The sequence below is a fragment of the Passer domesticus genome, chromosome 1 (assembly GCF_036417665.1).
Source record: "Passer domesticus isolate bPasDom1 chromosome 1, bPasDom1.hap1, whole genome shotgun sequence".
Classification (NCBI taxonomy): domain Eukaryota; kingdom Metazoa; phylum Chordata; class Aves; order Passeriformes; family Passeridae; genus Passer; species Passer domesticus.
Window position 1 is genome coordinate 160,527,281 of NC_087474.1, and position 21,466 is coordinate 160,548,746.

General features: G+C 46.0%; 2 protein-coding genes across 2 annotated transcripts in view; both read right to left on the reverse strand.

Moving 5' to 3' along the window:
• TOP1MT (DNA topoisomerase I mitochondrial) overlaps positions 1-21,466 on the reverse strand; it is a 350,131-nt gene that overhangs the window by 291,898 nt on the left and 36,767 nt on the right. The window lies entirely within an intron of this gene.
• The window catches only part of ZC3H3 (zinc finger CCCH-type containing 3), a 125,543-nt gene that overhangs the window by 55,237 nt on the left and 48,840 nt on the right, over positions 1-21,466 (reverse strand). Inside the window, exon 4 of the mRNA XM_064399347.1 lies at positions 20,400-20,550. Within this exon, the coding sequence (XP_064255417.1) occupies positions 20,400-20,550 (151 nt within the window). The remainder of the gene's footprint in view (positions 1-20,399; positions 20,551-21,466) is intronic.

The following is a 21,466-nucleotide window of genomic DNA, read 5'->3' on the forward strand; positions in this document are numbered from 1 at the left end:
AGCAGGAGAAGTTGTGAACTTCACCATTATCCAGAGCATCAGGAAAAACATGCCCTCACAGTTTTTATCCTGAGTTGATTTCCTCAGTTTTCACAGATGGGAAATAAAGGCAAAGCTTTCCCTGGGAAGAACAGCATGGACACCCACAAGCAGGGATCTGCTGGGAGTTCTCCAGGAGCTGGGAGTTGGCCACCTCACCACATGCCCTACAGAGATTTCCATCCACATCAGGAAATGTGGATGGAAATGTCTTTTCTCCCCCTATTCAACCCCAAATAATCATCCTAAAAATCCCTGTGACCAAAGGACCATAAAAGATCCCACATCCCAGGTCAGGACTCCAGAGGAAAGAAATCAAATCCATTACTTCAACATTCTGGATCTCTGCAATCAACTAAACCACTAAAACTTATTAGACCCACTCTGGTGCTGTTCCAAAGATGGGCCACAAGCTGGGAATGGTGTGAATTGTGGGAATTGCTCATCTCCCTGTCCCCAACAGAGCCAACTGCAATCCAACTGGACCCAAGACCGGCAGGAAGAGGACAGAAAGCAGAGCCTGGAGAAGAAGACAGCGAGATGGCTGTAATTTATACTCTCCTGCCTCTACTTTATGGCTTTCTTAATTCGGCTCCTGCTACTATTAATGTAGTTAATGTTGAGATTATATCTATTTTCTGGCGTCAGGCAGTGATTTATCCAAGCCATTTTTCCGGAGCCAGCTCCCACGCTGTTAAATCAAGCGACTGCCAATTAAGTGCTGACTGGGGAAGTGGATGCAATCTTAACAGAGATCTAACCACAAATTAATCCGGGCGTTCAAGTTCGCAAGGCCGAAGCACTGAACCGTGCCGAGCTGGGAAAACAGAAAACAAAAACAACCCCCAAAACAACGGGAAAAAATAAAATCCACCACTGACTTGGAGAAGAAAAGAAGGAAGTCACCTTTCCCAGTGCTCATCAGTCAAGACCTGGGGAGGTCATTGCTTTTGGGGCCATTATCTGCAATTAAAACCAGGCAGCAGGAGGAGCATGGATTGGGAATTCAAGAGTGGGTTTGGAAATATCTATTTGGCAGATTAAAGGTGGGAACAGAAGCTCTTTGATCCACCAGCAACTCCAGGTATCCCAGAGTTCATGCAAGATCAAGTTGTCTCCAGGTTTGTAGGAGAGTCCAACCATCACCCCAGGGTTAATTTTTGATGTGAAATCATAAAATCCTGGAATGGTTTGGGTTGGAAGAGACCTTAAAGATTATCTCATTCCAACCCCTCTGCCATGGGGTTGGAATGAGATGAGTTGGTTGAGTGGAACCTTCCACAAGACCAGGTTGCTCTAAGCCTCATCCAAACTGCCCCTGGACACTTCCAGGGATGGGACAGCCAAAGCTTCTCTGGACAAATCTCAAATTCTTCTGGATGTCCCAGTGCCCCAAGACAGGATGTGCCACGATCAACAACAGCAATGCCCAGAGGTTTTCAGGAGAGATCACTAAATGTTTGAGGCTGGAAAGAATCCCTGGAAATCTGGCCCAATACCCTGCTCAAACAGGGACATCCAGAACCAGTTGCATCCAGGTCTAGATGATGGCTTTAAACTGCCAGAGGGAAGGATTAGTTGGGATATTGGGAAGGAATTCTTCCCTGGGAGGGTGGTGAGGCCCTGAAATGGAATTCCCAGAGAAGCTGTGGCTGCTCCATCCCTGGAAGTGTCCAAGGCCAGGTTGGACAGAGCTTGGAGCAACCTGGGATAATGGGAGGTGTCCCTGCCCATGGCAGGGAGTGGAACTCAACAATCTTGGAAGTCTCTTCCCATCCAAACCTTTCTATGGCTTTCAAATATCTCAAGGGGGAAGATGTCACACAAAGCTTGAGAGGTTCTGGAGTTCCCCAGTGTCTTGGTGGGACTGGCTATCCATCACCTCAGATACATATGGATATCAGCTCACATTTGCACATCCCTATGCCAGGCAGGCACCAAAATGCCCATGGAGCATCTCCATGGATGTCATTGTCTTCAGGAGGACAGCATGACCACGTTCAGGGGGTTCCCCTTCGGCAGGTGGCCACCAGGAGCCACAGAAATTACTCCAAACCTGTTGTTCTGCTTTCAGAAAGAGGCAAAAGAGCTCCGCTCCTCCCCAGCCTGCGACTCGACCGTTAGAAATCCTTCCCTGCATCCGTGATTTGCCTCGGGAGCCATAAGGAAGAGCAATACACGACACTGAGTGTGATTATTAATAATGGTGAGGAGTCGTTGAGATAACAGCTCGTGATAAGTGGGGAATGTTTTTATGGTCCTTGAATATTGAGCAGGATTTAAAAAATAATTAAAAATAAAAGAGTAGGAGAAATCCAACCTATACATACAGGGCAGAATGGAAATTCTGAAGATCATGGTGTTACAGCCACCCCAATGGCCAGGGATTAAATCAAAGGACAAGAATAGACAGGTAAAAGGCTGCAGTGTGTCCTGACAGGTGAAAAGGGACCTTTGGGGAGGACAGGAGCCATTCCTGCCAGCTGCAGAAATCCAATCTGAGGGAAACACCATCCTGAGCTTCCATCATAAATATTCAATCAACGAGGACAAATGACTCTGCGTCTCCACTGCAATAAAAGGAACTTGTCCCTGAAGAAGAGGAGACTCCAGGAAAACCTCAGAGCCCTTCCAGTGCTTATAGGGGCTCCAAGAGAGCTGAAGAGGGACTTTGGACAAGGAATGGAGTGACAGCACACAGGGAATGGCTTCCCAATGCCAGAGGGCAGGGTTAGGTGGGATATTGGGAAGAAATTCTCCTAGGTGGCACAATGGGAGCAACCACCTGGCTTGGCAATGCAGAAGGAAAACCTTCCAGCTTTCTGCTTTGCCTTGGGAATCCCAACGTGGCTCCCTGGCATATGAGGCAACCCATGCCACCAGAATGCAGTGATGGGAACAGGATGATATTACAAACCCCAGTGTTTTGCAATGTGTGCTGGAACCTGGAAATTCCCCCACGTCCTGGGCTCATCCCACAGTTTGGAAAGCAGGTGAGGGAGGAATTCTGCCCCTCTGCCCCACTCAGGCGAGGCCCCACCTGCAGAGCTGCCTCCAGCTCTGGGGCCCCAACATCAGAAGGATGTGGAGCTGCTGGAGACACTCCAGAGAAAGAGGAAATACTCCAAGGGCTGGAGCCCCTCTGCTCTGGAGCCAGGCTGGGAGAGCTGGGAATGTCCAGCCTGGAGGAAAGAAGGATCCAGGGAGACCTCAGAGCCCCTTCCAGTGCCTGAAGGGGCTCCAGGAGAGCGGGAGAGGGACTTGGGACAAGGGATATATGGACAGGACACAGGGAATGGGTTCCTACCATCCAGATGGGATATTGGGAATAAATTCTTTGCTGTGAGGGTGGTGAGCTCCTGGCACAGGTTTTCCAGAGAAGCTGTGGTTGCCTGATCCCTGGAAGTGTCCAAGGCCAGGTTAGACAATGCTTGGAGAAACCTGGGATAGAGGAAGGGAATCCCTGCCCATGCCAGTGCTTGGAACAAGATGATTTTAAAAAGTCCTTCCCAACCCAGATCATCTGATGATTCCATGATTTTTTCAAAGCAATTAAAAATCCCAAAGTGGTTGAAGTATACACAAGGACTCCAAGGGGATCTGAGGGAGCCTTTACCTAGTTTCTGCCAGTCTCCCATGGAAGCTCTGCCCTGCTCCAAAACTCCCAGTGCTTTCCATGAGCTGTGCTGCCACACAATTATCCCAGCTTTACACTCAAATTAAGTCCTCAAATACCATCAGGGAATACTTCAAGCAGGACTTCAGAAAGTTCTTATTAATCTTAGCATTAAAATAATACACATTCATCTCCAGCAATAGGTGAGCCAGCAACCTGATGAATACATTACATGAAGGTTTTGCATTAAAAAGGATAAATTCCTTGAATTTAGCTGACAAAAACCCACTCACACAAAGGGATTCCAGGTCACCTTCACCATACATCCTACTGCAACCAATTGGTGAGATTAGTTCTGAACCACTGGGGGAGAAGGGGCTGATGAGTTTGAATTATGCAGGCAGACTAAAAACTATTGATTATTGCAAAGTTGGTTTATTACCACCCTTAAACCTGGCCTAAAAGCGGTATTTAAACCAGTGTTTAATTATGTAAGTTGGCTCCACAGCAGTGGAGTTTTTAGCTCTTCCTTTTCCAATTTGAAGCCTCACCCAGGTTCTTTCTGGTCACATCATTAGTTATTTTTGGGGGAATCCACATGGGTTAAGTGCTGCAAAAAGCATAACATGAAGAACATCTTGGCCCTGAGATCCAGCATTGTAACTCACCCTTGGAACCAGCTCCTCGGCCAAACCCCCTGCTCCACTGACAATGTGGTTTAAATCACGTTTTAACATTGATCCAATTAACACAGCTCTTGCTAAACCAGACAATTTCTGAGTCTCCTCCTGAGCACTGCGTGTTCTTGGCTGGGTTTAAAAGTGGTCAAGAAGTTGAGGTCAATCCGAACTCTTCTCTCTTTTCATCTTGATGGCACCCGAAACCACGTGAAGGTGGTTCCTTCCCCAGTAATTAACTCCCAAAAGGGACAATTCTCAACTGTGGGGATGCTCCCCTAGGTTCAAATCCCATCACAATATCCTGGATCTGCCCATGTCCCACTCTCCATGTCCTCAGGATAAACAGGTTGGAGAAGGAGCTTGTCCTGATTTTCATGATCCTGACCTCATATCTTTCTAGTGAGGAGACACCAGGAAGAGCATGGCAAGGAGCTCATACTCCAAAGGGCTCAACAGGAGACAGTGGGGATGGAAAGGTCCAACAATGGGAAGAGAAAACTCCTGAAATGGGCTCATCTATGGATGGGTAACATCCCAAGACGACAGTCCAACCACCATGAGCTCTGGTGGCACCAACAGCATTTTCCCAAAGCTTCTTTAACCCCATCCCTACACGGATGGCCTCCAACACCTCCTCACAATGTTGAAGCCACACTCTATGAGTTGTCCGAGCTGGTTCTATGGGAAGTTTTGCCATGGGAATGTCCATCACAGATGACCCCAAGTGACCGCAGCTAACAAGACCTTTCCACCACTGGAATTACACCCATCTCCCTCTCCCCAGACCTCTGATCCTGCTTCTCACAACTCATGTAAACAGATCCTTGGAGCTCAAGCAACATCCAACGAACCACCAGGAGGAGAAGCTGCTTTGAGCAGGATGAACCAGCTCCATTTATCCCAGCTGTCATTCTGTCTCTGAAAAATCAGAGGAAGAGACCTCAATGTCTCAAAATGAAAAAAAAATCCCCACGTACAAAATCCTTTGAAAGCGGTTCCAAATTAAGAGCTCCATCGAGGCTGTCAAGCCCCTGCGAGCTGAGTCTACAGCACCTTCCCTGGGAAGAGGGAGCTCGGCCCATTTATTTGGATGATGAAAGCAAAGGGATCTAAAAATTGCACTCCTTCGCTAATGAGCAGCCGAAGGGATCCGTAAGCATAATTCCAGAGGCTGGTAATATTTTATATAATCGGCAAGTGGTTTAAATTGAAAAGCCCCAACTGAATCAATATTTACTGCGTTGAAACGAAATGAATAGTAATAAGTCACTAAGCTCCCTGTCCTGTTTCATAAAATAAAAAATTATAAAAATGAGCACAGGCGCGGAGCGACCATCGCATCAACTTTTACGGCACTCGGGGAGTTGTAACCGACTGTTCTCATCAAATCCAAATTGTAAAAAACCTGCCTGAGGAAGCCTCACTTCAGCAGCGCCGACGGGGAAAAAAAAAAAAAAGAGGAGAAAAATAGGAGGCGAGAGTTTCACCAACGCAGGCAAAAAGGCTCCCAAAGCTGGGCAAGCAGAGCATTCTTGGATGCTCCACAAAGTGTTTTGTACTGGATTTCACATAGAGGATTTGCCAAGATGCCCTCCCAGATGGATCCCAACCCCCAGAGGATTTTGCCACAGCTCTGGATGTGGCCAATGCAATCCCTGCCCTCCCTCATGTTTGCAAGTTGGAAGTTGGTCGGTGCCACCTGTGCCACAGATGGGAATGATGCAGATCCATGAGGAGCTGCCCACCCTGGGACCAAATAACAGGTCCAGGGTAAGATTCATCCTACCTAATTCCATGTCCATCCACAAACTCATGGATGACACAGGATTAATGTCAGGGATTACAAAGAGGGGCTGTGCATCCGGTCAATCCTATTGGATTGTAACAGATTGCCCGGAGAGGGTGTGGACTTTCCCATCCCAAGTGTCCAAGGCCAGGTTGGACAAGGCTTGGAGCAACCTGGAATAGTAGAAGGTGTCCCTACCCTTGGCACGAGGTGAAAAATCTTAAATCTCCTTTTCAACCCAAATCATTCTATGATTCCACATCTTCACACATTGTACAAGGAAGTCTTTTTTCCTTCCTCCTCATTCATCAGCTTTTTATTCTTAAAAATCCAGGAGTTCAGAAAAACAGACATTGAGGAGCTGGAGAGTGTCCAGAGATGGGAATGGAGCTGGGGAAGGGTCTGGAGCACCAGGAACTGCTGAGGGATCTGGGGAGGCTCAGTCTGGAGAAAAGGAGGCTCAGCGGGGACCTTCTGGCTCTCCACAACTCCCTGACAGGAGGGTGCAGCCAAGTGGGCTCAGGATCTGTTCCCAGGGAACAAGGGACAGAACAAGAGGAAATAACCTCAAAGCTGTGCCAGGAGAGGTTCGGGATGGACATCAGGATGAATTTTTTTAATGGAAAGAGTTATCAAGCCCTGGCACAGCTGCCCCAAGCAGGGTTGGGATCACCATTCCTGGAGGGATTTAAAAGCCGTGTGGATGTGGCACTTGGGGGCATGGTTTAGGGATGACGTTGGCAGAGCTGAAGGAATGGTTCCACTCAATGAGGGCCTACCCCGCCTCAATGATTCCATGATTCCACACCCTTATTTGAGTTGAAACAGCACTATTTTAGATGCAGGAGAGACCAGGAATTTGTTAGAGGGAGGGGACAGAAAAACATTCCCTCTGTCTCCCACAACTCCCACGAAGTTCCTTCCCATGACACAAATAACATTTCCCCTTTGCCCCCTTTTATCCTTGGCTTTAAACAGGAATTTAAAGCAGCAGAGACATCACCTTCAACACTCCCTGCTCCTCCTTATTGAGCCATAAAACCTTTTCCCATATAAAATATCCTGAACTGGAATAGCTTTGGGGTTTCCCTGGAGATTCACCCCTCATTGCCTACATTTATATCCTCCTTTCCACACCAGGGGATGGCAGGAACATCAACCTGGATTCACTACCAACAATTCCAGAAGCAATTATTAAATCTCCACTAATTTGGTGGGGGGGCATTAAAGGAAATTATCTGCAATCAAAACGTTATTTCAGCTCGGAAAACCATTCCTGCTCACGGACAGGTGGCCGCGGGATCCGTGCCAACTTCGGGAATCCCTCTGCTCTTTTTTTCCCACTTTCCCAGCTTTAACAGCTGTGACCTCTCAGACCTCCCCATATCCTCCTGCAAATCCTCCTTCCAGGCCAGCCCGGAGGGCAGCAGGAGCTGCAGATGCTGCGGAGCCCGACTGGCACCTGGGGATGGATGGATGGATGGACCGGGAACGGGGAAGCTGCCGGATGCAGATGGTCGGCTTTGCCGGTGCCAAGGGCGGCGGCGGATCCGGCCTCATGCTGAAATCCACACAAGAGGTGCCAGGATCTAGCCTGGGAAGAGCCAAGGAGAGGCTGGATGGTCCTGCATCATCCACACATTCCCTAATGGAATAAAAACAAGGTTTGGAAGGGAACATGACGGCTTCATCCCAAAGGAAGCTCCGTCAGACAGAGAATTTGGGTGTAGGAAGAGGAAATCTCAGTGCTCTGCTGGGGAGAGACCAGGCCTGGTAGGAGGGATATTAGTGGGTATTAACGAGCTAATTCCAATTATTTCCAAGGCAGCAGAAGGAAATAAACACCCAGGGACTGAGAAAGATGATTACATAATTCCAGAATAATTTGAGTTGGAAGGGACCTTAAAGATCATCTCGTTCTACCCCCCTGCCAAAGGCAAGGAAGCTTCTAGTAGATCTTCCAAGCATTATGTAGGTTTTGGATATGAATATATAATTATTTAGGATTTTTTTTTCTCCATGTTTAGTGCAACAAACACTTAAACTCAACAGGAAATTTCATTAACTCAGCCCAAGGGTGAAATTTGACCCATGGGAGAGATGTACAAATTCCTTCCTTCCTTTCGTTCCCTCCACTGCATGAAGCCCTTTCCAGCTCCTGGAAAACGGATCCTGACACCCAGTGAAGCTCTCAGAGATCTTATTTAAGATTCCTCTTCATTTGTCAATCCAGGAGTTTTCCCCAGATTTTTTAGAGTATTTTATACTTTTTATTTTTTGGGATGTTCCCATGCAGGCCAGAAGTTGGATTTGATGGTCCTTCCAGTTCAGGATACTCCCTGATTTCTCCCACCAGATGAAACAGATGGATCCATCCTTCAGCCTGAAAGAAGCCTAAATGTTTACTTAGCCTGGACAGAATTAATCAGTGGAGGACGATGCTCCAGCACTTGCCAAGTGACCTTTTTTGCCCCCAAAAACCGGATTGCTCATTCCTGAGCTCTGAGACCTGCCCGGCCACAGCCCGGAGCTCAGCCCAGATGCTGGCACCAGTTGGACTCGGCTCAGTGCACCAGCTCACGGAAAAGTTTAAAGGAATTTATCCCAATTTTATCCCAATTTTATCAGGATAAGAAGTAATTCAGGGAATTTTTGCCTTGTGGAGCTGCCATTCAGCCATGCTCTGCTTCCCTCTTCCTCCTTTTTTGGGTGATTTTTCTTTTAAATCCCCACTTTCACACTGGAACTGGCACAGGAAAACGTCAGGATTCGATCTGCTGAAAGCTTGGAGAAGTTACGACCCTTTGTAGCAAAAACCATCTGGGAAAAGGGTGGGAAAAAGCAGCTCTGCCATTACTAATCTCTTATTAGAGTAGATATTTAGGAATTAAATACATTCCACACTCCCACAGCTGTCACTGTCAGGTGAAAAAACAGGGAGTGTGTAAATATCCAGCACTGGAAAATATATTCTGAATGGGATGCTGTTAGGAGGGGTAATTAGCCTTAAAAAAAAAACAATTCCAAAGGGTCCAAACCACTTCAAAATTAGTTTTAAATACAGCATGTGGCCAATTTGGAAAACTTTATCCACAGGGAGATTTCATCTGGCCAAGCTACTCCATTGCAGTTGAAGCCTGGGTTAGAAAAGGTGAATAATATCCCACAAAATTTATCTTATTTAAAATTACAGCTGGTGTTTGGGGAATTTGGATGGAGAAAAGGAAGAGCTGAACTTGGAACTTCATGGTGCCATGAGAGATTCTATCCTAGAGTACCTGGGTAGGAATAAATGGATGCCCTAGGACAGAGGGAGCAGCACCAAGAGAGTTAAAGGGTTTTAGAGACTGGCTCCAAATCCCAACAGAACCATGCTCAGCCCCTGGGGGACTTTGAACAAGACGAATGCCAAGACTGGAAGGGGAAGGATCAATCCTCTGCTTCCTTCCCTGGCATCTCTCCTGGCTACCAAAGCCCATCCCAGACCCTGAGCACTAATTCACAAAAAATAGCATTACAGCCATAATTAACATTTTTTATGGAATTGTGGAATGGTTCAGGTGGGAAGAGACCTTCAAAACCATCCAGTTCCAACCCCTGCCATGGGCAGGGATATCTTTCACTATTCCAGGCAGCTCCAAAACCCTGTTCAACCGGGCCTTGGACACTTCCAGGGATCAGGCAGCCACAGCCTCTCTAGGAATTCCACCCCAGCCCCTCACCACCCTCACAGGGAAGAATTCTTTCCCAAATCCCATCTATTCCTGCCCTCTGACAGTGGGAAACTATTCGTGTGTCCTGTCCCTCCAATCCTCTTCCAAAGTCCCTCTCCAGCTCTCTTGGAGCCCCTTTAGGCACTGGAGGATGTTCTAAAGTCTCCCTGGAGCCTTCTCTATTCCAGGCTGGACACCCCCAGCTCTCCCAGCCTGGCTCCAGAGCACTCAGAAAATTTTTGACTTTTCCCACCACAGGATGGGCAGGACCATCTCCAATCTGGTGTCCCAGCACCTGGAGATGGCACCCAACATTGGAGAAGACCTCATGAGTTACCTGAGCCTACATTTTCACCTCTCCCACCTGAGTTCCTGCAGCAGATGATCCATCCCCGACCCAAAACTGCTGATCCACAGCTGCAAACCCTCAACTTTTAATCCCTCTAAAGCTCCTTGCTAAGGATATTCTGCTTTTCTCTGACAGCTGCTGGACTCGGAAAGCACAGAAAGACCTCACAAAAGCAGAGGAAAAGAAATCCTGGCTAATGAAAACTGCTCCTGAGCAAATCCTCCTCGAGCCACCCCTGCAGGTGCTCTCAGCCTGCTAGAAACACTAAGGGAAACATCAACCCAAAATTCCATGGGAATGGAATGGTGGGAGCAGCCAGGCAGGAAGATGTTGCCCAGGAGCTCATTGAGAAGTGGCACCACCATGACCACCTCTGCTCTGTGACACAACAGAGGTGATGACCTCCAGCCTGGTTTTAGTCCCTGTGGGATCTTTCCACCTGCTTTGCCCAGCCCTGGGGACTGGGAATGCTTGGGGAGCACCCTGATGGAACTGGGACATGGTTCCTTATCCCAAAACACTCACGAGTCCCCTGCACCTCTCCAAACAAGCATTTCCTGGAATGCAGTCTCCTTTTTTTATCTCACTTATCATCTCAGTTCATCTTTTCCCATAGGATTCCATAGGTTGCAAACTCCATCAGGGTTCCAGAATCTCCTTGTCCCTGACCCACAGCATCCCAAAAGTAGTGGGGACCCTTCTGAGTAGATCTAGAGAGCCAACCTGGTGCTGAGGAACCAAAATTCACACTGTAAATCAAACACACTCCAGTAAAAACCACAACCCTTGCTTCGCTCCCGCCTGGCCTTGACAATCCAAAGTCCACCAGGAGCTGTTGAATATCCTCGGGAATGGTTTTATCTACCAGGGGTTGAGTTTGAACCTCCAAGACTGGTCTGTGAAGCCCAACAACTGAAGATGTCTCACTCAGGAGACCAATTTTGAAACTCTGTCCTGACCCAGGTGAAAATCCCACTGAGGATGCCACCGATTCCAGTCAGGAACGTGACAGTGATTTTGCACCATCAAATTTGGTTTGGGATGGGGGGAAACGAGGCAGAAGAAAGACACTCCAATTATGTTTTCCAAGCTATGGACTGGAGGACTTCCAGATGATTTCCATCCTACTTGGGAATCTTAGAAGGAATTTTTTCACAAAAAAAAAAAGAGTAAAATTGGAATGGGCTGCCAGGGAAGTGGTGGAATCACCATCCCTGGAGGTGTCCCAGGAACAGCTGGAAGTGGTACTCAGTGCTCTGGTCTGGGTGACAAGGTGGAGATCAGTCTCAGGTTGGACTTGATGATCTTGGAGGTCTTTTCCAACCTAAACGATCCTGGGATTTTGTGATCTCATGCCAAAGGGTGCAGCAAATCCAACATCTCACAGGGCAGGAAACTGGCGCCATGTTGGGGGCTGTCAATGGATTGAGTTGGAAAAGCCTTTCCAGATCATTAAACCCAGCACAGCTCCAGCATGGGATGAAGCTACAAGATTTCCCAGGAAGAAAAGATCCAGGTTACAGAATGCTGGGCTTCCCAACAAGAATGCTCCAGGCTCCAGGGAAGAGCTGATCCAGGATCCACACAACACCCTGCCGAGTAAATAACCCCTCACTGTCCCCGGGATCGGATGTGGCAGTTTTCTTTTTAATGGAATCCATTCGAAACGCGACGACTCCATTAACCAAAATTAAAAAAGGAAAATCCCATTATTCCTAAGGATGTTCATGTGCATTTAGAGCTGGCCATTAACCCCTGAGTCCCGCTTTTATTTTGGTTTCATTACTTCCTCCGAAGTGGAGCTCGATTACTGCGGCTGACCCAGGAGGAGGGAATGGGAGCGCTTTCCCCCAGCGCTGGCAGGCTGGAATCCATGGAAAAGCAGGAAAAATCCAACCTCCCTGCATCAGGTTGCCTGGGAACCGGACAGGACTGGGGAGACTGGGAGGATGGGGGCAGTCAGGGCAGGGAGTAGGAGTGGTGGAGTCCTTGAATCCCACTGGAAGCAGCACAACTTGGATTTGCTGCTGAGTTTGCCAGGTAGGAAAGCAACCAGTTTGGGAGAAGGACAAGGGGGAAAAAAAAAGAGGGGAAAAAAAGAGGGAAAAAAGAGGATGAAAAAAAAAAGAAAAGTGGAGGAAGAAGGGAAAAATAAAAGGAGAAAAAAGAAACTAAGGAAAATATGAAAAATATTTAAAGGGGATGAAGGAAATTACACTCTAAAGGAAAAGCAAAAAAGGGAAACGGGAAAAATGAGAAAAAAAGGAAAATGAGAAAAAGGGGAAAATTATAAAAAGGGGAAAATGAGAAAAAGGGAAAATGGAAAAGGAGAAAGAGAAAGGAAAAAGAAAAGGAGGAAAGGGGAAAATGGGAAAAATGAGAAAAGGGGAAAATGGGAAAAGGAGAAAGAGAAAGGAAAAAAAAGGAGGAAAGGGGAAAAGGGAAAAAGGGAGGAAGGGGAAAAAGAAGAAGGGGAAAAAAAGGAAAAATAAAAACAAGAAGAAAAGGGAAAAAAGAAAACAAAAGAAGGAGATAAAATGGGAAAAGTAAAAAGAAAAAGGAAGAAGTTAAAAGAGGGAAATAAGGGAAAAAGGGAAATGAAAAAACAGGGAAAAGGCAAAAGAATAATGAAAAAGAAAAATAAAAGAAGAAAGATGAAAAGCAAAAAAGGAGAAAAAGGAAAAGGATAGAATTGGAAAAAAGAAAAAAAGGAAAGAAGAAATAGGGAAAAGAAAAAAGAAATAAAGCAAAGGAGAAAAAAATCCAAAACAAATAGAAAAACATGAAAAGGAAGGTAGGAGATAAAAGGAGTAAAGAAAAAAGGGAAAAGGGGGAAAAAGGAAAAAAGAGAAAAGGAAAGGGGGAAAAAGGAAAAGAGAACAAAGGCAAAAAGGTGAGAAAGGAAGAAGAGAGAAAAAAAGGAAAAAGAAAAAAGATGAAAAGTAAAAGGGGGGGAATCTAGAAAAAGGGAAGAGAAAAAAGATAGCAAAGGCAAAACCATTTTAAAAAGGAAAACAAGAAAAGGAAAAGGGGGAAAGGAAGAAGAAAAATAAAATAACAAGAAAAAGGGAAAGAGAAAAAATAAAATAAAAATGGGTAAGAAGAAACAGAAATAAGAAATAAAAAGCAAAGGAAGACAGTAGAGAGGAGTGACTTTTCCCCAGTGTCCCTCTCTCGGGAAGGAGGGGAACACCAAGAACAGGGAGGATTAATCCCCAGCTTTGCCCCAAAGAGGTGCCATTGTTTTTTAAAGCCTCTAAACCAGTCCGGAACAGAAACTGGATTATGCTGGGCCAGATGTCAGGGCTGCTCCGAAACAATCCGGGCTGTGCATCTCATCCCAGCCTCATTAAAGGGATTAAAAGTATTTCCTATAGAAACAAAAAATATGGATTTCCAAAGGGGAGTTACTGTTCCCTCCTGCTTGTAACAGCTCCAATCCCAGCAGATGAATTTCGCTTTAATGAGATGTCATTTTGGAGAATGGTTTAACATCCCTTCAAAAAAAAATCCGAGGCCTAAAACCTCGTCAAACCACGTCGGGATTATTAAAAGAAAATTTACCACACAGACAAAATAAAATCAAACAAAATAGGAGCCGCCAATTCGCAGAATCCATGACACGGCCGTTTTTAAATGTGATGGAAAAGGCTTTCCAAGTTATCTGCTTAACCACAGGCTTTCTGTTTACTTCTCACTTTCATGTCAAATGAATTTGGGAAGAAAAAAATTGACAGGAACTTTAAGGCCATTCGTCACATTCCGACTCCGTTCGCAGATTAACGCGGCAAAAGCCGGGAAGGCAGAGGGGGGATTTTATCATCTTGATAAAAGGAAATTAACTCCCGGTGTCCCAACCTCTGCCCTCTGCTCACGATTCCCTCGCCTCCGTGCGGGAATATCCCAGAGCAATCGGCAGCCAGAGGTAAAATCCCACTGGAGCATCATCCCAATTAAATAAACAACATAAAAAGCTGTGCTTGAAAGCCCCCAAAACTGGGAGACTGAACCACTTGCACTACTTCAAGCAGCATCTGGCTCAAAACATCTGACCAGTTTGTGTTCCAAACTGATTTTGGGAGGTTGGGATCCCACCTCTTGGACCCTAGAAGGTATAGACTGGTGGAAAAAATAAATGGATCAAGGAGAAAAGACAGCATTTGCTGAGATCTTTAAAATGCCCATCCCTGTCTGCTCACAATATATGGGAACGTCGATTAAAGCCTCTCCCGTCGGAGCGCTCGGCAATTTTCCGCCGTGGAAGCCGACGTTAACAGTTTTCCCTGTTTTCTCTGCAACTTTTGAGATGACGCCCCAGAATCGCAGAAATGTGGATTTGCTCCATCCACTGTGAATTACAGCCCCACACTCTGCTCTCTGCTCTCAGCTCCAACTGCTGACCTTCCAGGACCGTGAACAAAGAATCCCAGAATAATTTGGGTTGAAACTGGCATTAAAAACCATCGAGTTCCAGACATGGACAGGGACACCTTCCACTGTCCCAGGTTGCTCCAAGCCCCGTCCAGCCTGACCTGGAATACTTCCAGGGATGGGGTAGACAAAATTTCCCTGGGCAGCTTGTGCCAGGGTCTCACCACCACACCAACCCAATGCTGGGTTGTACAACGAGCAACCGAAGTATCCCAAGAGCTTCCCAAAAGCTCCCAGAGGAGTCATAGATGTTGGGTGACCCCATCCCCTTTCCTGAATGGATGGACTTCTTAGGGACCCTCAGAGTGTAACTGAAAAGCTCAGAAGTGATGAATTTAGTCTGGTTTAACCCATTACTGTCCATCAGTGGGATTATGGTGGATGACTCGATGCAGACCCTGATTGCCCCAATCTTCAACACAACAAGAGGAAGAAGGAAAGGATGAGAAGGCTTCCCCAGAATTCCCAAGGATACATTCTCCTCCCCAAAAGAGAGGGGATATATTGAGTTTTAGCATTCATTTCATCCATGTCAAATCAACCACACTGTTTTGTGGGAATGAGTCACAGGAACTGGAATGCATCCAATGGGAAACACGGGACTCTATTCCGTATCTAAGATTCCCATTCTTACCAGATTCCCATAGATTTAGGGAGAAAGGGTTAATTACACAGTAACTGCACACCAGGACTGGCACCTGTGGGTCCACCCACTACAGAATAACATGGAAAATAACAGGAAAGCCAAGTGCCCTTCCCTGCCACAAGATCCTGTTGTCTCAAGGCAGTGAAATCACTTCCACAGGGAAACTTGTAACAGCACTCAAGGAATGCTGAAAAAATGGAAAGGAAAATCAGGAAGGCTTCCCTGAGAATGGATGACAGGGCTGCATGAAATGGTCCTATCCCATGGAAATGTGGATAGGGATTGGAAAAACCTGGTCCAGTGGAAGGCATCCCTGCCCATGGCAGGGGGGTTGGACCAGATGCTCTTCCAAGGTCCCTTCTAAGCCAAAGCATTCCATGATTCCCTGAACTGGATCATGAGTTGGATCAGCCAGTTGGCAATCAGCATCTAAAAGATGTTGTTAAGGGAGCAGAAGGAAATTGGAAACCCAAAACCACCCACTGTGAAGGAAAGGAAGGGATGGGACAAGGAGGTTGGTGTGTCCAAGTGACCTGGAACACAATATCCCAACACTCCTGCAGAGGATAAATGGAAGGGATGGTGGTTCCTCCTCCTCTTGGATGCTCAGCTGTATCTCCCCTTTCCCAGGGAAGTGGTCCTTGCACCCACCAATGTGGCTGAACCCCATTTCAAAACCTGCATCGCCCTCTTTATCTTTCACCTTGAATCCCTAAAGGCTTCAGATCTTTGAAACCTGGGGAAGAAATCCTTGTAATCACCATATCACAGAATGTTTTAGGCTGGAAAAGACCATCAAGTCCAAACTTTGACCAATCACTGCCTTGTCAACCAGACCAGAGCACTGAGTGCCACATCCAGTCATTTCCTGAACACCCCCAGGGATGGTGACAACTGTTTCCATCTTAATCTGTTCAACACGCTCCAGGCCACGGAACAGAACAAAAGAGATGAAAATAAAAGAAAAAAAGAAAACTAAACTAAACTACACGAGCAAATCCTCAGCTGACAAGTTCCTTTCTCCTGAGCTGGCATTTCTCTGACAAATGTTGGATTATCTTGTTCTTTACTTATTTATAGTGCTGGAGGGGTAGGATTCTCCCTCAAGAGGCGCCGCAAAGTTTTCAGGAAGAAATATCAGAGTTTCCCCAGCAGTGCCAGACACAACTCATTATTTGCAGACAGGTGACTTTTGTTTTGCACACTTGCAGCAGGATTTGAGAAGAAAACTCTTCAAAGTGGGTCAGTGTTTCATTCCCCCACTGAGGGTCTATAAGCTCAACTCAAAGGGCTCTCTGCTCCCAAAAATGTGTCTTAAAAGTGGTTCTGGCCCTCCAGAGAGAGAGAGACTGGAGTCTTCTGAAGGATTTTATAGAATCCTAGAATATTCTGAGTTGGAAGGGACACACAAGGATCATCTAGTCCAACTCCTGGTCCTGCAGAGGACACCTCAAAAATCTCACCCTGTGCCTGAGAGTGTCCAAATGCTCCTTGAGCTCTGAAAGCTTTTGGGACCACTTCCCTGGGGATACAGCTTCTCTGGGAAACCTGTGCTAGGGCCTCACCACCCTCACAAGGAAGAACTTCTTCCTGATATCCAATCTAACACTACTTATTTTCAGTGGGAAGCCATTCCCCCATGTCCTGTCACTCCTTGCAAAAATTCCCTCTCCATCTTTCCCGTCAGCCCCTTCAGAGACTGGAAGGCTGCATTGAGGTCACCCTGAAGCTTCTCTTCTCCAGGCTGAACAATCCCAATTCTCTCAGCATTTCCTTGTAGGAAAGATGCTCCATCCCTCTGATCATCAACCCCAGAAGTCTTCTGCTGCCTCTGTGCAAGGTCTGTGGCATGTGGACATCCCATTTTTTTTGGGTGGCCACATCCACGTGGACCATGGAAAGAGGTTGGAAGCAGGAGAAGCATCACTCTCAAATCGCAGCACCACACTTCATCCATCCCAACTCCTCTATGGCAAATCCCTCATCCCTTTCCCAGCAGAGGGAGGCTGTGAGGAGAGAGGATTTTTAAGAGATGATCAACCTCAATGTCACCAGGAGCAACTGAAATTTAAGGCCAGCAAATCACAGCCCTTGTGAGCAGCGCTCCCAGCAAAGCCGCGGGAGATAAGGGGGAGGAGTGAAAAGGAGAATCAATAAATCTTAACCTCATTCACAATGATCTGGAGCTCTTATTAAGTAAATTAATTTAAGTTAATTTAACTCGATCATGACTCCCGATCACAGTGATTTAGTGAGGGGGAAATTGCATTAGGAAAGGCCACACTCACCAGATAGAAGAACGGAAGAAAATTAGATCCACTTAGCAATGTGAATTAATATGGAAATAGCAGGTGTAAATTTCACCTTATCAAGAGAGTGAAAATTATCTTCATAAATTTGGAGAAATAGGCCCCGAGTTGCTTATAAATCTATTTAAAACAAAAATATTACAAAAAGTGGAGTAAAATTAATTTAAAATATACTCCCACCTATCGCCTCGAAAAAAAGTCAGCAGCAGGGCCCAGTTTTATGCAACCCAGCAAGAAGGGGAGGATGGAATTCATTCCCGAGGGATCAACATCAGGTACCTCCAGCAACTCTCCCTGTCACTCATTTCCCAAAGCCACATCCCTCTTCATCTTAGTCTGGTGATTTGAGGATTTATTGGCAAAAAGGGTAACATCCTGGATATCCCAGCAAAATAAAACCCTGGCACATTACATCCAGATACCCAAAAACCTGAACTTCATGGAAGAAATTGCTCCTTAGTGCCAGCTGGGAACAAGCTTGGGAGTAGCACTGGAGGGCAGCACCACGAGTTGATATCCCACTGTTGGCTTAATGGGATGAGGATATGAAAAATATCAAATTATTATAAAAACATAATTATTAAAATGAAAAATAGAAATATTAAAAATAATTGAGTACTCCATATGCAAAATAAAACTGAGGTGACTAAAGAGGTGTCCCACCATCACCAGAGCTTCTCCTTGTTTTGGGAAGAGCAAAGAAAATCAGGAAAAAAGCAGATCCTGGCATCTTGCTTGTGGCAGATCCAAGAGAGGAACGATGGAGCAAAAAATCCTGTAAAAACTCCAGGAGAAGCATTTGCCATGTGCTTCCTGCAGACAGGCCGGATGATTGATCACCCCCAACGAAGGTAATTGGGAGATGGAGATTTATGGCTTCTTTAAAACATAATTGTTTTAATTTGCTGATGGCATTTTATCAAGATTTGTCTGAAGCAGCTGTAAGATCTAAACTACACCAATTTAATGAAGTCGGAGATTAATACAGAGAAAATGATCCTACAAGTGGGAGCTCTCAGCCAATCACAGCAGAACGAGGTCGTTCCTTGCAAAATCACCACTGGGTTGAGCAAGAGCCACCACACAGACCCCCGACATTCCTGCTCTGAATTCCATGCCCAAAGCTTATCCCTGCCTTGATTCTCAGCATGGATCCTCCATCCCTCAACCATCCAGATCTGGAGTAAAAAGGTGAGGGAAGACGCTGAAACCAACAGCTGGAGGATGAGTTGTTTTCTATTAATTAAGGCTCAAAGTCACAGAATCATTTGAGTTGGGAGGGACCTTCAAGATCATCTTGTTTCAACCTTCTGCCATGGTCAGAGACACTTTCCATTATCCCAGGTTGCTCCAAGCCCCATCCAACCTGGCCCTGGGCACTTCCAGGGTGGTAAGGCCCTGGCACAGGTTTCCCAGAGAAACTGTGGCTGCCTCATTCCTAGAAACGTCCAAGGCCAGGTTGGAGCAACCTGGGGTAGTGGAAGGTGTCCCTGCCCACGGCAGAAGGTTGAAACCTGATGATCTTAAAGGTCCCTCCCAACTCAAATGATTCTGTGATTCCATGAAATTGCAGGATGATGGAGCAGGCAAAAAATTACACAGTTTGTTTCTGGAAAGGGAAATGCAGGAATTTGGTCCCAAGGATGTACAAATGGAGGTGGCATTCCAGAACAAAACCTGTGGATCTCAGGGACGATGCCCAGGTAGGAAAATATCACAGGCAAAAGCAGAATGTGAAGACAAAGGAGGAGGTGGTGCAGGTAAGGTTGACCATGAGCCCAAAAGGATCCCAGTTTCCACACTGGAAGAAGCACTTTGAGACATGGAGAGTACAGGAGCTGAGGAGTTTCTCAACCAAGAGCATGGAAAATACACAGAATAATTGACCCAACCTTTTTTACCAATCTCTCTGTCTATCCCATACTTTGCTTCATCACCCTGAACTCTTCCAAAACCAACCCTCATTTCAGATATCAATTTGGAAATTCGCTTTTAAAGGGAAATATCAGGCAAAGTCAGGCTTTAAAAACAATCACCATGATTTTTGTGCCTCCACAGCTCTACCATAAAAGCCACCAATCCTCAGGGCAATGATGGGGAATAACTTTTGGAGGAAAACACCTGGAGCAGGAAGAACAAAGCCAGAGAAGAGCAGAACAGACTCTCTTTGCCCAAAATACTGCCCATGACTCCTGGCATTTCAGTGGGAGGACAAGCCATTCCTGACCTAAAAACAGCCAAAATCTGTATTTTCACCAAATCCATCGCTTCTAATCGCACCTTGTTCTAAAAAATCAATTATTTTAACAACCTTCCTGCTTTACACAAGCTCCAGGTCTTGTCTTGGCCTCTGAGACACTCCCTGGAGACATCTCCACCTCTATGGATTTAGGAATATTCCAACACAAGGTTACGGCAACTTTAGCACCAAAATATTTCTGGATGTTTCACCCATCCAGATAATTGGAAATAAAACCAGTTTGGGACAGCACCTACATCCCAATGGAAGTCTGGAGCATTCAACATGCTCTTCTTCATCACCAACATCCACAGGTTTATTTATCCTCTTTTCAGCTTATTTAACTGCTCCATGGAAACAATTAATTCCAAGAGGGAATACATAGGAAGCCAAAGGCATAAGCTGTTGGCACCAGCTCAGGATAACATAATTCCTAATATGATTTTACACTTTAAATCAATAAACTCAGAGTAGACCAAACAAAGAGAGAAATTAAACAGTGAAGATGCAACAGAAAAGCATGGAGCCAACGTGGGAGTTCCCGTGGCTCCTACCTCCCAAGCAGCTGCATTCCAGGGATGGCAGAATTACCTGGATGTCATGAGGCGCCTGGTTTTCCAGGTGGGAATGGGGCTGGTGAAGGATGATAAGGCTGGAGACACCACGTTCTTCTTCACAATCCTGTAGCGTGTCTTGATCACCTTGTTGGCTGGGGGGCTCCTTACGAAGTGGAAGTTGGATCCTAGGAGAAAAAACATGGAAAAACAGGCCTGAAATTCAGGAGTGGATGGGCACAGGAGGGATCTCACTGACATTCTCACAGAATCACAGAATTTTTAAGGTTGGAAAAGATCATCAAGTTCAATTGTCATTGGTCCCACATCCAACTTAAGTCCTACATCCAACATTTTAGTACCTGAAAAAAGGGATGAAGTTTCAGGGTAACAGAAAGGTCTTGATGTGCTTAGGACTGGATCACCAGCCCATCAGCAAAACACTACTACGGGAATCATGGATTCACCAATAACACCTTGATCCCAACATCCACACCGGAAATAAATTTATGCCTTTAATCCTTGGCAGTTTCATAATACTTTTAATCCCCAGAAGTGTTGAAGTCCAGGTTGGACAAGACTTGGAGCAACCTGGGATAATGGAAGGTCCTTTCCATGCACAGGGAACTGGATGAGCTTTAAGCTCCCTTCCAACCTTACCCATTCCCGGATTCTCTACGTTGCAGGATGATCTACATCCCGGGTTATTCCGTAGAATGTTTTGTGCAATTAACAGTTCTATGTTTGACTGTGGACTGTGGTTTTCCTCCACGAGCCCTTTTTTTTTTTTCCCCAAGCTTTCAGGAATGCACCTAATTGCCCGACTTTTATAACATACAGCTGTAACTGCCCAGATAATTAAAGCTGACACTCCATGCTGAGCCTCGGTCTCTGGGTTTTATAACTGATTTAAAGGGCTGGCTGTTTTTCTTGGAGATCCTCTCATTAAAATTATGGGAGAGGTTGGGAGGGGAAAAGTGGGAGCATTATTTCCACAGAAAACGTTTGGCCCATCCCCATGTTTATCTCTGTGAGCGAAGAGAGAATAAGGTGGATTCCCATGTAGACTAGGAAAAACAGGGAAATACATTTTAGAGCTGACGC